This window comes from Aquarana catesbeiana, linkage group LG02 (assembly GCF_042186555.1).
Source record: "Aquarana catesbeiana isolate 2022-GZ linkage group LG02, ASM4218655v1, whole genome shotgun sequence".
Classification (NCBI taxonomy): Eukaryota; Metazoa; Chordata; class Amphibia; order Anura; family Ranidae; genus Aquarana; species Aquarana catesbeiana.
The window spans coordinates 579270901-579285373 of NC_133325.1; the positions used below are offsets into that span (position 1 = coordinate 579270901).

Sequence of the window (14473 nt, forward strand, 5' to 3'; positions counted from 1 at the left end):
ATCGCATGCCAAATCCCATCAATATGAACCTAGGATTAGAGCGGGAGCAGCCACACATGGATTGAGTTTCAGCTGGATTTCAATCCATCTATGGCCAGCTTAAGCCTCTTACAAATATAATACTTTTTACCAACATTACTTATACATTACTTATATTTCACATAATATGACGTGTTTAAAGCAGAAACAAAAATCCCTAGTGTTTACTCCTCCACCTGCTCTCACCAAATCATTTTATTTGTTTTTAAAAAAGTTTGTTTGACCCACTTATACAAAATTCATGGTCCTGTGATCTTACGCTGCATTGGTTCCAGTGAAGGTGACTTGTCATCTGCAGCTGCTCTGTATGCAGCCAACTTGTTGTCAGCCTTCATGCCAGCAACAACTGCCCTTAATCTATCCACTGCTATATATGTGCTCCAACTTGAGAGACTCTCAAAATTATAGCTAGGACCGCAGTACACTGGGGTGCCTTGACGTGGCCGCTGCAGCTTACACATATGTGTGCAACTAAACTCCTTGTTTTTAACGTGAATTGTTAGACAGGATCGATTTGGTTTTGTTGCAGGCTGGCTGGTAAGTGAGCTGGGAATTTTTGTTTTGTTTTTGATATGCGTTGCCCTTCCATATGCTCCTTGCTGCAAAGGCTAGTTATAGGTTGAGGTGGTTGCCATTTGTTTGCACTGTAATTAGTGTAATTAGGGCCCTTTTGAATTTAAGCAAATGAACATTCCACCAGAATGATATGTGGGTGCTGCCAGAGTTACCCTCCCACTCTACAGAACTGGAGATTAAAAGACTGGGATGATGGACCTTGGATGAAGATAAGGATAAGCTTTTTTTGGCACACTTTTTTCACCTTATTAAATCATCTTAGAGATGCTAAATTACAAACGGTCACATTTTTTGTAAGTCAAGCTAGGACTACTAAGACAGAAAATGCTCTGTAGAAAAAAAGATGATAATAGCAAAGGGGTGTTTCTTTGGGCTGCAAAGATTGTGTGCCTACAGTGATAGAAATCAAGCCATGGGTGCCATCATAATCAGCTGTTTAAAATGTACTAATTCTTTCCCCAAAATATGCAGCCTTAGTTGAATAAATAGAGCTGTTGATGATATGTAAATTTTGACTATTTCCAAAAGTCAGCAGCTAAGCTTTTTAAAGTGTGTACTGTGACTCGATGCCTAACTTCTTGTGCAACAACCATATTGGTAGATGGCTTTTGCCTCTTTATGTCAGAGCCTTCAGCAAAGAGATCAGTGAGCAGCACAATAGTGACATCACCAAATCTCATTCCAAATCTCCTGAGACTAGCAGCCAAGAGGGAGCAGTGCCTTAGATCCCATACTGCAGATATACAGCTATGAGACTACAGAACAGGAGCGCCTAGGCACACCTACAGTACATACCAGGAATTGCACTGCTATTTTTCAGAACAAATTAAACACAAAGGGTTGATTTTGCAGGTTACTGTTGTACTGATAAAATTAATAACAATTATAACTTTTTGTGTGAAGGAAAGCTCTCCAGTAAAAAGTTTTTGATACATTCAAAAACTTTATACTAACAGTACACGTTCAACAAAAACCTTCTGTTTTTCATTACAGCAAATACATTGCAAAATAACCTTATCTTGATAAAATTCACTACAATTTAGTACTTGTGGCATAGGAGGAGTTGGAGTTCTGACTTTTTACACAGTTACACACAGTTAGTCAGGTTGAAAAAAGACACAAGTCCATCCAGTCCAACCATAAAAAAAAAAAATATATCATACAATCCCATATACACAATCCTATACCCACAGTTGATCCAGAGGAAGGCGAACCCCCCCCCCCAGAAAAGCATGATCCAATTTGCTACAGCAGGGGAAAAAATTCCTTCCTGATCCCAGAGAGGCAATCAGATTTTCCCTGGATCAACTTTACCTATAAATGTTAGTACACAGTTATAATATGTACATTTAGGAATGAATCCATGCCTTTCTTAAAGCAATCTACTGAGCTGGCCAGAATCAACTCTGGAGGGAGTCTATTCCACACTTTCACAGCTCTTACTGTGAAGAAACCTTTCCGTATTTGGATATGAAATCTCTTTTCCTCTAGACATAAAGAGTGCCCCCTTGTCCTCAGTGTTGACTGTAAAGTGAATAACTCAACACAAAGTTCACTATATGGACCCCTTATAGATTTATACATGGTGATCATATCCCCCCTTACTCTCCTCCTCTCAAGAGTGAAAAAATTCAGTTCCTCTAATATTTCCTCATAGCTGAGCTCCCCCATGCCTCTTATCAGTTTGGTTGCCCTTCTCTGCACTTTCTCCAGTTCCCCGATATCCTTTTGCGCCCAAAACCGAACTGCATATTCCAGATGAGATCTTACTAGTGAACTTTATTGCTCATTCTGTACTTTAGAGTCTAATAAGTAGGAGAAAATCTTTGTAACTTTCGGAATGTATTTATAGCACCACCTTGTGGACATACTGTATATATCACATAGTAGAAGTCACATTCAAATGGACTTGTTTTGTAACATTGAAGATTGTTCTTCAGGGTAGTTTCCTAAGTTTAGTTCATCTGAATTGAGGAACCCTTTTCTTTGCATGGTGAAAAGTCCTTACTGTTAAAACAGGTCCAACTGAATGTGATTAAATACAGCTATCTATACAGCATGACTTGGATATATGAAAGCCTTCACAGACACATGGTTTACAAAACTGAAAGTGTACAGTATAAACTAAGCTGGAATAATTAAAAGCAAGCCAAAATTTGGCAGTGATATTTTACTGTACCTTCCATTTACATTATAATCTGCATATCTATGAGCATTAAACTATTTACAAATCCAGTCTTACCTTCCCCCTTCTACCCGACAAGATTGCAGTGAGAAGGATTCTGGGATCAATGAGTGATCTTCTACAATGGTCATACAGTCACCGTGGAAGTTAGGCTCAGAAAATAGCTGAATCTAATAAAACAGAGAAGTAACTAGGACTGTGTATCTATGTATCAATATAATCATGATCAGGTTTGGGGCATTTAAGAAAATGAATATATTAAATAACTAAATTTCAGATATGAAGATATTTTCTGGCACACTTATAATGGCCTATTGTAAATCTCATCAAACATTACTGCAAGCAACTTATTTTAAATCTAATGCTGTGTACACACGACCGGACTTTCGACGGACTGAATCACGTCTGACTTTTCGACAGACTTTCGACTGACTTTTCGATGAACTTCCGTCGGATCGGACTTGTCTACACACAATCACACCAAAGTCTGACGGATTCGACCATGATGACGTACGACCGGACTAGAATAAGGAAGTTGATAGCCAGTAGCCAATGTAGTCTGAAGAAATAGGGGATTGGCGCTGTTCACTGATAAAGAATGATAATAAATAAATCAATAAACTATACAAACTCCTAACAAAAGGAAAACATAACACCCCAATACTAGGTGGGTAAGACGTGTAACACAATGTGAATTATTATTAGAAAATAGATATATGTGCTGAAAATAGTCAAAAAATGTGCAGACTACCCAAAATACAAAAGTTTTTGTACAAAATAAAATTAGTAAATAGAACTCCAAGCATTACCAAAGGTGAATGATCAATCAGGTGTGTATAAAAAACACAAAGAATATATATGTGTGCATTGAAAGGTATGAGTGGGTATACCTAAAAAGGGGAAAAAACACCGTGTTGCCCACTGAAAATTAGTATGTGTACTAGTGAAGCTGAATAGTGTTGAAAAAAATGTGAGAATATATATAAACTAAAAAAGTACGATCAGCATGTAGTGTGCAAACAATCTTAGTGCACAAAAAGAATCAAAAACGTGAAAAAACCAAAAAGAAAATGAGAGTCCAAGCAACCAGATAAATTATTTCAAAAAATATATATATAAAAAATATATCCGTGAATAATAAAAAAACAGTTCTTATGCAGCAAGCTGGTGTATCTTCAAAGGTTGCGGGTAGGTCTGTCCCAATGAGTATATGCTGTCCCGTGTGGAGTCCCCTCTAGTGCCCCCACTCACCGGTGTGCCCAACCCCTGCAGGGGTAATGAGCATGTAGATGATCCGATGATCCAAGCGGTTGGTGTCCCCCTCACCACCTAATTTCCACCTGTGTCACCCGATCGCTTTCAAAAGGCATCCATCCGGAACAATTACCATATGCAGGGAGAAGAGAAGAGCCTCATAGTGTGATTCTGAATATATATTTATTAAACTCAAGTAAACAACAAAAAGAAATGAATAAAATAAAATAAAAAACTCAAAGGTTAAAAACAAATAGCACTCTGCCGGCTGGCTCCACGTGAGAAGCCGCAGACAGTGCAGTGTGAGCGGCTTGCGTTCCACAGCCGTCTGCCGGAACCGGAAGTGCAGGACAAAAAACAGAAGTGAGAAAGGACGTATGCATACCAAGAGGCCACGCCTTACGCGTTTCGTCATCAAGACGTCATCTGAGGCGTGCCTCAGATGACGTCTTGATGACGAAACGCGTAAGGCGTGGCCTCTTGGTACGCATACGTCCTTTCTCACTTCTGTTTTTTGTCCTGCACTTCTGGTTCCGGCAGACGGCTGTGGAACGCAAGCCGCTCACACTGCACTGTCTGCGGCTTCTCACGTGGAGCCAGCCGGCAGAGTGCTATTTGTTTTTAACCTTTGAGTTTTTTATTTTATTTTATTCATTTCTTTTTGTTGTTTAATTGAGTTTAATAAATATATATTCGGAATCACACTATGAGGCTCTTCTCTTCTCCCTGCACATGGTAATTGTTCCGGATGGATGCCTTTTGAAAGCGATCGGGTGACACAGGTGGAAATTAGGTGGTGAGGGGGACACCAACCGCTTGGATCATCGGATCATCTACATGCTCATTACCCCTGCAGGGGTTGGGCACTCCGGTGAGTGGGGGCACTAGAGGGGACTCCACACGGGACAGCATATACTCATTGGGACAGACCTACCCGCAACCTTTGAAGATACACCAGCTTGCTGCATAAGAACTGTTTTTTTATTATTCACGGATATATTTTTTATATATATATTTTTTGAAATAATTTATCTGGTTGCTTGGACTCTCATTTACTTTTTGTTTTTTTCACGTTTTTGATTCTTTTTGTGCACTAAGATTGTTTGCACACTACATGCCGATCATCCTTTTTTAGTTTATATATATTCTCACATTTTTTTCAACACTATTCAGCTTCACTAGTACACATACTAATTTTCAGTGGGCAACACGGTGTTTTTTCCCCTTTTTAGGTATACCCACTCATACCTTTCAATGCACACATATATATTCTTTGTGTTTTTTATACACACCTGATTGATCATTCACCTTTGGTAATGCTTGGAGTTCTATTTACTAATTTTATTTTGTACAAAAACTTTTGTATTTTGGGTAGTCTGCACATTTTTTGACTATTTTCAGCACATATATCTATTTTCTAATAATAATTCACATTGTGTTACACGTCTTACCCACCTAGTATTGGGGTGTTATGTTTTCCTTTTGTTAGGAGTTTGTATAATTTATTGATTTATTTATTATCATTCTTTATCAGTGAACAGCGCCAATCCCCTATTTCTTCAGACTACATAATTATCGGATCGCACCGTTGGTGCTTTCTCTTTTAGGGGGGCTGCAGTTCGGTCACAAGCCCGTCCTAAGCGCGGAACACCATTATATACAAGCCAGTAGCTAATGGCTGCCCTAGCGTCGGTTTTCGTCCATCGGACTAGCATACAGACGAACCGATTTTTCAACCGGACTCGAGTCCGTCAGAAAGATTTGAAACATGTTCTGAATCTAAAGTCCATCACATTTTCGACAGAAAAGGTCCACTGCAGGTCCGATGAAGCCCACACACGGTCAAATTGTCCAACGGATTAAAAACAAGCCATCACTGACCTCTGTAGCTGCAGGTACTGTGTAGTAATTGCATACCTCCCAACTTTCTGGGATGGGAATGAGGGACACCTATTAGCAAAATTAAGTAGGCATATGACACACCCCCTACTATGCCCCCTTAAAGGAGAATTTTACCAAAAAAAAATGGTTAAACCCAACAAATCCTTTTTATCATTACTATTCCTTTATATTGGCATTTGGAATTTACAAATACAGTAATTTAGAAATTGGATAAGAGGTTTAACACTGGGAAACTTTTTTGAAAGATAAGTAGTGCATTTTATATACACTATATAGATCAGACCAAAATGAGGGACAAATGATGAGGAAAGAGGGACATTTTTCCGAATGAGGGATAGTCCCTCAAAATCAGTAACAGTTGGGAGCTATTGAATGTAACCTAGTTGAATACAGTTAGACTGAGAAACTCTTATGTTTTTAATACATTCTGACCTATGAAGACACGCAGCGCACTGGATGGCACCACATGTCCAGAGAGACCTCAAGATAGGGGTGGGGGGGTTGCACATAGAGACCTCAAGATGGGATGGGGTGGACAGAGAAACCTCAGGATGGGATGGGACGGGGGGGGGTGCACAGAGAAGAGACCTCAGAATGGGATGGGTGCACAGAGAGACCTCAGGATGGGACGGGGGTGCACAGAGAGACAGAAAGACCTCAGGATGGGAGGGGGGTGCACAGAGAGACCTCAGGATGGGATGGGATGGGGGTGCAAAGAGAGAACTCAGGATGGGATGGGGGGAATGCACAGAGAGACCCCAGGATGGGGGTGCACAGAGAGACCTCAGGATGGGATGGGGGGAATGCACAGAGAGAACCCAGGATGGGGGTGCACAGAGAGACCTCAGGATGGGATAGGGGGGTGCACAGAGAGACCTCAGGGTGGGATGGGATGGGGGGTGCACAGAGAGACCTCAGGATGGGATGAGATGGGGGGGTGCACAGAGAGACCTCAGGATGGGATGGGATGGGATGGGATGGGGGTGCACAGAGAGAGCTCAGGATTCAGGATGAATGGGGGTGGACAGAGAGTTTAGGAGAGATTGCATAAACAGTGCAATTCAGATTGAGACAATACAGAACACTTCCCCCATTCTCAGCACTCACTGTCCTTATCTCCTCCTGCAGAGTCCTGTACAGAAGAAGCAAACAGAACGAGTGGTGCACTGTGTCTGCAGCCTGAGCCCAGCTTCTGTTTTCCAATGATCTGATCAGATTCTGGGCACAGGCTTCATCTGAAATCAGTCTACCATCTGCCAGGACAGTGCCACGGCTTCTCTATACTCCAGATACTTTTCTATCAGGCACACACTCACCTGCCTCTTTGTCTTCAGCATAGATCAGCATCTGACCCCACCCCCACAGCACAGAGTGAGTGGCCAGTACAGGATGATTGCTATGAGCTTCAGCCAATCATCATGATGAAAAGCAGCCAGAAGGTCCAATCAAAGAAGGTTTTCACATCCAGTGTGAAAACCAGCCTGCAGGATTCTGCCTGTAGCTGCGGGACAGCGGGCAGCTGGACAGCCTTCAGTTTGCAGGACGATCCCGGACATTCAGGGATGGTTGGGAGGTATGTAAATTGCACCTGCTGTTTGTTTACATTCAAGGGCTGGCAAGTATCTGCTGTCAAACAAAATAAGGGGATAGGAGTTGTGATTTCAGTGCCTCTGTTGTGAACTTTGAAGATTAATCTCTCCAAAATGCCTATAAATACAGAGGCGAATAAGAGCTTGTTTAAAAGTGCTTGTACTGCTTGTTTAGAATATGTATATACGGTATATACTCGAGTATAAGTCGAAATTTTCAGCCCTTTTTTTGGGCTGAAAGTGCCCCCCTCGACTTATACTCGAGTCACTGCTGTCTGCCTACATGATCATTGTGTCATGCAGGTAGACGGTGGCCAGCGTGTGCTATTACTATTCGGCGGCCAATTACTGTTCAAAAGCCACACCTCCTCCTCATCTGTGATAGGCAGAAAACTCAATTTCCCAGCAATCAGTGTACAGCCTATCACGGACATTCTCTCATGCTCGTCTGTGGTATGAGGATGAGAGAATGTTCGTGATAGGCTGACCGCTAACTGCTGGGAAATGGAGTTTTCTGCCTATCACGGACGAGGAGGAGGCGCGGCTTTTGAACAGTGAATGGCCGCCAAATAGTAATAGCACACGCAGATCGTTGCAGAGCGGCACACGGAGGCATGCACAGGACACAGGTAGGATACAGACACATGCACACATACACATGCACACATACACAGGACACAGGTACAGGACACATGCACATATACACATTATAAATGCACATATACACAGGACACATGCACATATACACATTACACATGCACATATACACAGGACACATGCACATATACACAGGACACATGACACATGCACATATACACAGGACACATGACACATGCACATATACACAGGACACATGACACATGCACATATACACAGGACACATGACACATGCACAGGACACAGGGAGGTATACAGCTGCAGATGGGCATTGTTGACCCTCTTTTTCCACTTACAGTAGCTGCTGCATTTCTCACCCTCGTCTTATACTCGGGTCAATAAGTTTTTCCCATTTTTTTGTGATAAATTAGGGCCTTGACTTATACTCGGGACGAATTATACTCAAGTATATACGGTACTTTAATTTGCATTATCTGAGCACAGGTTCACTCTAATTAACAACAAGGTTTGTAAATACCTTCAAATTACTTATTTAATAACATAGTGAAAGAGCAAAGTTGCCCACGTAATTCAATCAGGAATGGAATGTGGTTAGCCAAGAAAGTATGTTTCTGATTAACTGCTGTTGATAACTGAACACTAGCATCTTTTGACTTTATTACATAAAGTCCAAAAGTCTGTGTAGAATTTAAGGGAAATCCTATGATCCTGATAAACATTGCTAGTCACAAGGACACACAAAACACACCTTAGGAGAATACTGAAGACTCTGACCTCCAACCTGTAAAAAGGAACACAGGAAGAAATAAAATAAAAAAGACTTCAGAAAAGACTATCATTAAAATACATAAACACCAGCATTAATATAGTATAATTTGCAAGCAATGTAGGTGTTTTACAGTTTTAAGTTATGATACTAGCAATGTTAATAAAATACATCATCACACAAGTACAACTGTTCTAGTTTTGACCTTAAAGTATGCAAATATTGATAACGCGTATCTTACAATATTCTTTTTCAAGGTATCTTTAGGTCAAGGTACTTTTTGTAACCTAAAGGATTTTGTGCTTTAATTACTATACTTTTTTTTTATAGATGTACACTTATTCTTGTAGAAAACACTCTACAAAAATGGGGACCCTGAAGTCACCCACATAACATCAGCTGCCTCAAACAAACATTCTGTTATACAACACTAAAAATCAGGAACCTTCTGTTTGTTTCCTGTTTATGTAATCACTATGACAACCAATCCTAGTGATCCCATGGGTTTATGTACATAACAAACCTGCCAGGTGAACTATCATTGTGCCTTGCACAGAGGGGTACAATAAACACATTAACAGCAGCTGCCACAAAACTGTAAAAATATATTCATTTGACAGCATATGCAGAAAAGAAAATGTATTTTTAAAACAATGTACCAATTAAAAGTCTTGTCCTTAAAAACGTAAAATTATACATGTAGGCAAATTAGTCAGATTTATAGCCTAATTAACCATTTGCCTACTGGGCAATTTCACCCACTGCCTGACCAGGCCAATTTTCAGCTTTCAGCGTTGTCACAGTTTGAATGACAATTGCTCAGTTATGCTAGGCTGTACCCAAACAAAATCATTTTTTTTTAGACAAATAGAGCTTTCATTTAGTGGTATTTAATCACCACTGGGTATTTTTTTTGTTTGTTAAACAAACAAAAAAAGACCAAAAAAATAAAATAAAAAGTTTTTCTTAGTTTCTGTTATAACATTTTGTAAATAAGTAATTAAATCCTTCACCAATGAGGTTGCACTGATCAGGTTGCACTGATGGGCACTGATAGGCTTCCCTGATGGGCACTGATAGGCTTCCCTGATGGGCACTGATAGGCTGCACTGATGGGTACTGATGAGGCGGCACTGATGAGGCAGTACTGATGAGGCTGCACTGATGGGCATTGAAGGGCACTGATAGGTGGCACTGATAGGCGGCAACGATGGACACTGACGGGCACCGATAGGTGGCACTGATGGGCACTGATAGGTGGCAATGATAGCCATCACTGATAGGCACTGACTGGCAGCACTGATGGGCACTGGCTGACAGCACTAATTGGCCCTGATCAGTGCCCTGATTATCAGTGTCGATGTCCCCTGTGTGGATTTGCTAGTTATCGGCTCTCCTCTCCTCACGTGCTGTCAGCACGAGCAAATACTGTTTACACTGTGATCAGCTGTGATTGGACACAGCTGATCACATGGTAAAGAGACGCTGTGATTGGCTTTTTACCCTGATCTGTGATCAGCTGTGTCCTAAGGATCGCTGCTGATGCGCAGTGGAGGGGGCATGCGGACAGCGCGATCACAGGAGGAAGTCCATAGACACCCTCCCGGCAATGTGTGACCACGCTGCTGTAGCCGTCTTTCGGCTATAGCGCGGCCATGAAGAGGTTAAAGCAGAAGTGACCCCGCTTATCATTTACAGCCAAGGAAGCTGCCATCTTATCTTCTGTTTGATCTGCAGTTTCCATGATGCAGCTCATGTGATCAGTTATGACACCAACCATTTAAGGCCTTGAGAGTTCTGCTGAGAACACAAGCAACTATGACAGTTATTATTTATGGCATGCCTTGAATTGAGTTTAGTTCCACTTTAAGTGACACATACTGATTCTCTTAAATTTGGCCTGGGTAATAATGCATCAGTTACTTATGGTTATATAAAGGTTGAGCCAATTATCTAACCTTAATCCAATAGAAACTCCCTAGAGCGTAGTCTCAAAAGTCTCTATTTTAGCCAAAGCAACCTACCAAATTTGACAACTATGTTTTGACTAGAAAACATTTTGGAGTGATTTATAACTGTTAGGTTACACAACGATAGTTAACATATACTGTTTGCATTGGAAGGTTGTGCTATATTGTGCTGTCACTAATCTTTTAGCCAGCATTTGAACATGCGGTATGTAGCTGCAGCTTAGCTGTGTGCTGTTGAAATGTCCTAATTGTTCTCTGTTTTATGCTCTATTCTAAATTTGTTTCTGCAAAGCCTCCAGTGTAGAAGCTGTGTTCAAATCACATTTCTAAAGTCTCAGCTTGTTATGCTATAGCATTACAGTCTTTAGCTAAAGACAGGACATGCTGGCAATACTTACTTGTCTAATGTATTTTTCCTGCATGCTAGTAGCTATGGCTGGATACAGAACTAATATCTGTTTTCATTATTTGTCTGTATCAGAGCGATTAAAATGGGATTTTGAAAAACGTATGTCTTGAAACTCTGATTTAGCAAACCAATAATTTTTCTTCATGTAAAAGGCAGAAAAAAAACAACTACTGTTTTATTTTAATAGCTTTCAATGCTGATGAATGTTTTGTACAACAGGCACACTTTTACCGCTTTGCTGCAGGACCAATCTTCTTAATGCACACTGAGCAGGTTGTAGAAGTTATCACTGAGTTGCTTACAGAGCACAAATCACTTCTGCTGTTACATTTTGAAACAAGGTGAGCTTGTACAATACCCTAACCAACTCATCCTTGGCAGTCAAATGGTCAAACCCGCTTTAAACTGTCGAGTTTCTGTGATTGCAGCACATATTGTATCTTTTTTAGCTGGAAAAAATCAGAATCTTTATTATTCCATTATTCTGGTTACTTTCTGACCTTACCTGTAGCACTGGCTGTACAGAGCAGATGCGGCTATCTTTGGCTCCCCAGTCTTGATAACTGTGATAAATTCCTTTCTCCAGAATGTACTGCTCTCCTGAGAAGTCAACATTTTCATAGGCCACCCACCTACAGTTTTAAATTACATTTTAGTAAGCAGTAAATGACCAAAACTGGAACAACATAAAAACTTTACATTGTTTGGCAAAATATTTGTAGGCATCTGACCATCATCCCTACTATATGGCAAAAAGTATTTGGACTCCCCTCCAAATTCTGAAGTTTAGGTGTTTCCATAGAAGGACACTGTTAATACTATAGCAACGAGAAGGCCCGTTTCTGTTCCTGCATGACTGACATCTACAGAAAGCTAAGTCCATAAAGACATAGTTTGATGAGTTTGGTGTAGATAAACTTGAGTGGCCCTGACTTCAATCCTATTGAACAACTTTGGGACAAATTAGAATGTCAATTTTGAGTCATGTCTTCTTGTCCAATGCCATTACCCATTTTGGAAAGCTGCTACAGATACCAGTCATGCTGTTGCTGGACACATGGCTGAGCCTTTCTTGTTTTATTGGAAAACAACAGGAACACAGAGAGACAGGAAGTTACATCCTAAAGATGTAGTTCCACTAGGAAGAACATTCAATTATACAAGTATTAAAGTAATACTACCACCTAGTGGCAGAACTGACCATAGTATAATATGCGAGAATGGTTGCTGCACCTACAGCACATCTGTAAAAACAGCATTCTTACAACCTGATCACACAAATCATCTTTTAGCTAAATGGTGGGGGGACAACAAGCTCAAAAACGTGTGATGATCAGGTGTCAACAAATATCTGGCCATACAGTGTAATACTATACCCCCTTTTCCCTGAAGAGACTCACACTCCGTTCAACACATGGATGGATTCTGTTTTGGTCCCATACTGAGCCAACTCGATATCTGATAATGCTTCATTTAGGCGTAAGCAAGGACCATCTGAGCAGCCAGGTTGCTCATACAGCACTATTTCAGGCTCCGAAAAATCCTGAGAGTAAAGAACAGGTTTTGATTTTACATATATATATATATATATATATATATATATATATATATATATATATATATATATATATATATATATATACAGTATATATATATATATATATATATATATATATATATATATATAAAAAATATCATGTATGTAAGTTGCATTACAGTAGAATTAACTAAAGATATGTTTGCAAATGCTGTTAGCTCTCTCTTTTAACTCACAGTACAAATATGTCGAATCGATCCTAGTTCTTCAGAATATCCACCCCACGTAGACCAATCTTTATATTTTCCTTCCTCCAAAAGGTATTGATGACCATGGAAACCTTTGTTTTCATATCCTACCCAACTGCAATCGCAGAAATGAAATTAAAAGCAGCCACTTCATGTTAGTAAAAACTTGCTAAATAGCTATTTATTTATATGAGTATCAGTCAGTGTAGTTTACTTACCACCCTCCCAGGATTCTGACTGATCCCACCGTAAGGAGACACTCTCCATCACTGTTTAGCTCATCCTGCAGGGAGTTCAGGTCTTTGGAGACCTCCCAAACAGGACCCTGAAACCCAGGGTATTTAAATAAAAGAATCTGCAAGAGAGGAATTACATTTGCACAATTTAACATTTTAAAGTGGGAATTACCCTAGACTAAAACATTTGTAAGGAAACAACAGTACTGAAACACAAGTATTTTGTGGTTTTTGTTTTCAGATTGGTACCTAAAGTCTCTTGCATACTAGGCCCAGGCTTTACAGGCTAATCATTCCCTGTAATTCAGCTGTCAAATACCATGTTAACCTATGCAAGTCTTAGAACCAAAAGAATTAGGATTGAATCTTTACTTGTTGGAAATTAGAAAAAAAATCCAAACTTCAGTTTTGGAGCATGCTTGCTGAAAACTGCCTGGAAGGATGGGGTATATATCCATTACTAGGCATTCATTGAAGCCCTTCCCTGCCAGAGGAGAGACCAATGGGCGAACATGATACTGTAACAGGACGCCTGAGAAGTAATAGGTTAACTTATTTTAGACCTGCAAAGATACTGTATAGGGGTGTTTTGATAAAGCAGGAGTATGATCTTACTGCGGACAAGCAAAGACCCATTTATTTCAATGAGTATTAAAATAAAAGTGCTGGAAAGAGGAGAGGCTGGTCATATGACCATGTTGCCATCTTCTCCTCCAATTATAGAGTGTTCTTGCAAAATTATGCAGAGTTATGCCGAGTTCCCAGTTATGGGTAAACCTTAATTTATAACTTCTCTGCCAAAACAAAACTCTCAGAGAGCAAGGTCAGCATGAAATGATAACGGAGATGATGATAACCCATTTGTGCATGATCTGAGTCTTAGCAGCCAGGAACTAGAAGCCACATAATAACCAAACCACATATAATTAGGGTAATATTTGTCTTCTAAAGAAAACAAGCTCTTCTAGAGAAGTGCATGTTCAGGCCAAAAGGGAAAATTCAACCGCTACCTTGGTTACACTACCACTAATTAGTTATGGGACATAGACTGATACCCTCTGTAATAAAAGAAAAAATGTGTCAGTCCTTGCTGTTTAAAGTTAATGTGATAAAACTAAGCCATAAGTATAGCCATACTTTGATT

The 14473-nt window shown here is 40.1% G+C and overlaps 1 protein-coding gene across 2 annotated transcripts in view; it reads right to left on the reverse strand.

Annotated features, from left to right (window-relative positions):
- The window catches only part of CRYBG2 (crystallin beta-gamma domain containing 2), a 239870-nt gene that overhangs the window by 16474 nt on the left and 208923 nt on the right, over positions 1–14473 (reverse strand). For both annotated transcript variants that reach the window (XM_073616145.1, XM_073616146.1), the window contains 6 exons: positions 13312–13448; positions 13082–13208; positions 12709–12851; positions 11814–11940; positions 8912–8944; positions 2858–2970 (listed from right to left, as the gene is read on the reverse strand). In XM_073616145.1, coding sequence (XP_073472246.1) covers positions 2858–2970; positions 8912–8944; positions 11814–11940; positions 12709–12851; positions 13082–13208; positions 13312–13448 — 680 coding nt within the window. The remainder of the gene's footprint in view (positions 1–2857; positions 2971–8911; positions 8945–11813; positions 11941–12708; positions 12852–13081; positions 13209–13311; positions 13449–14473) is intronic.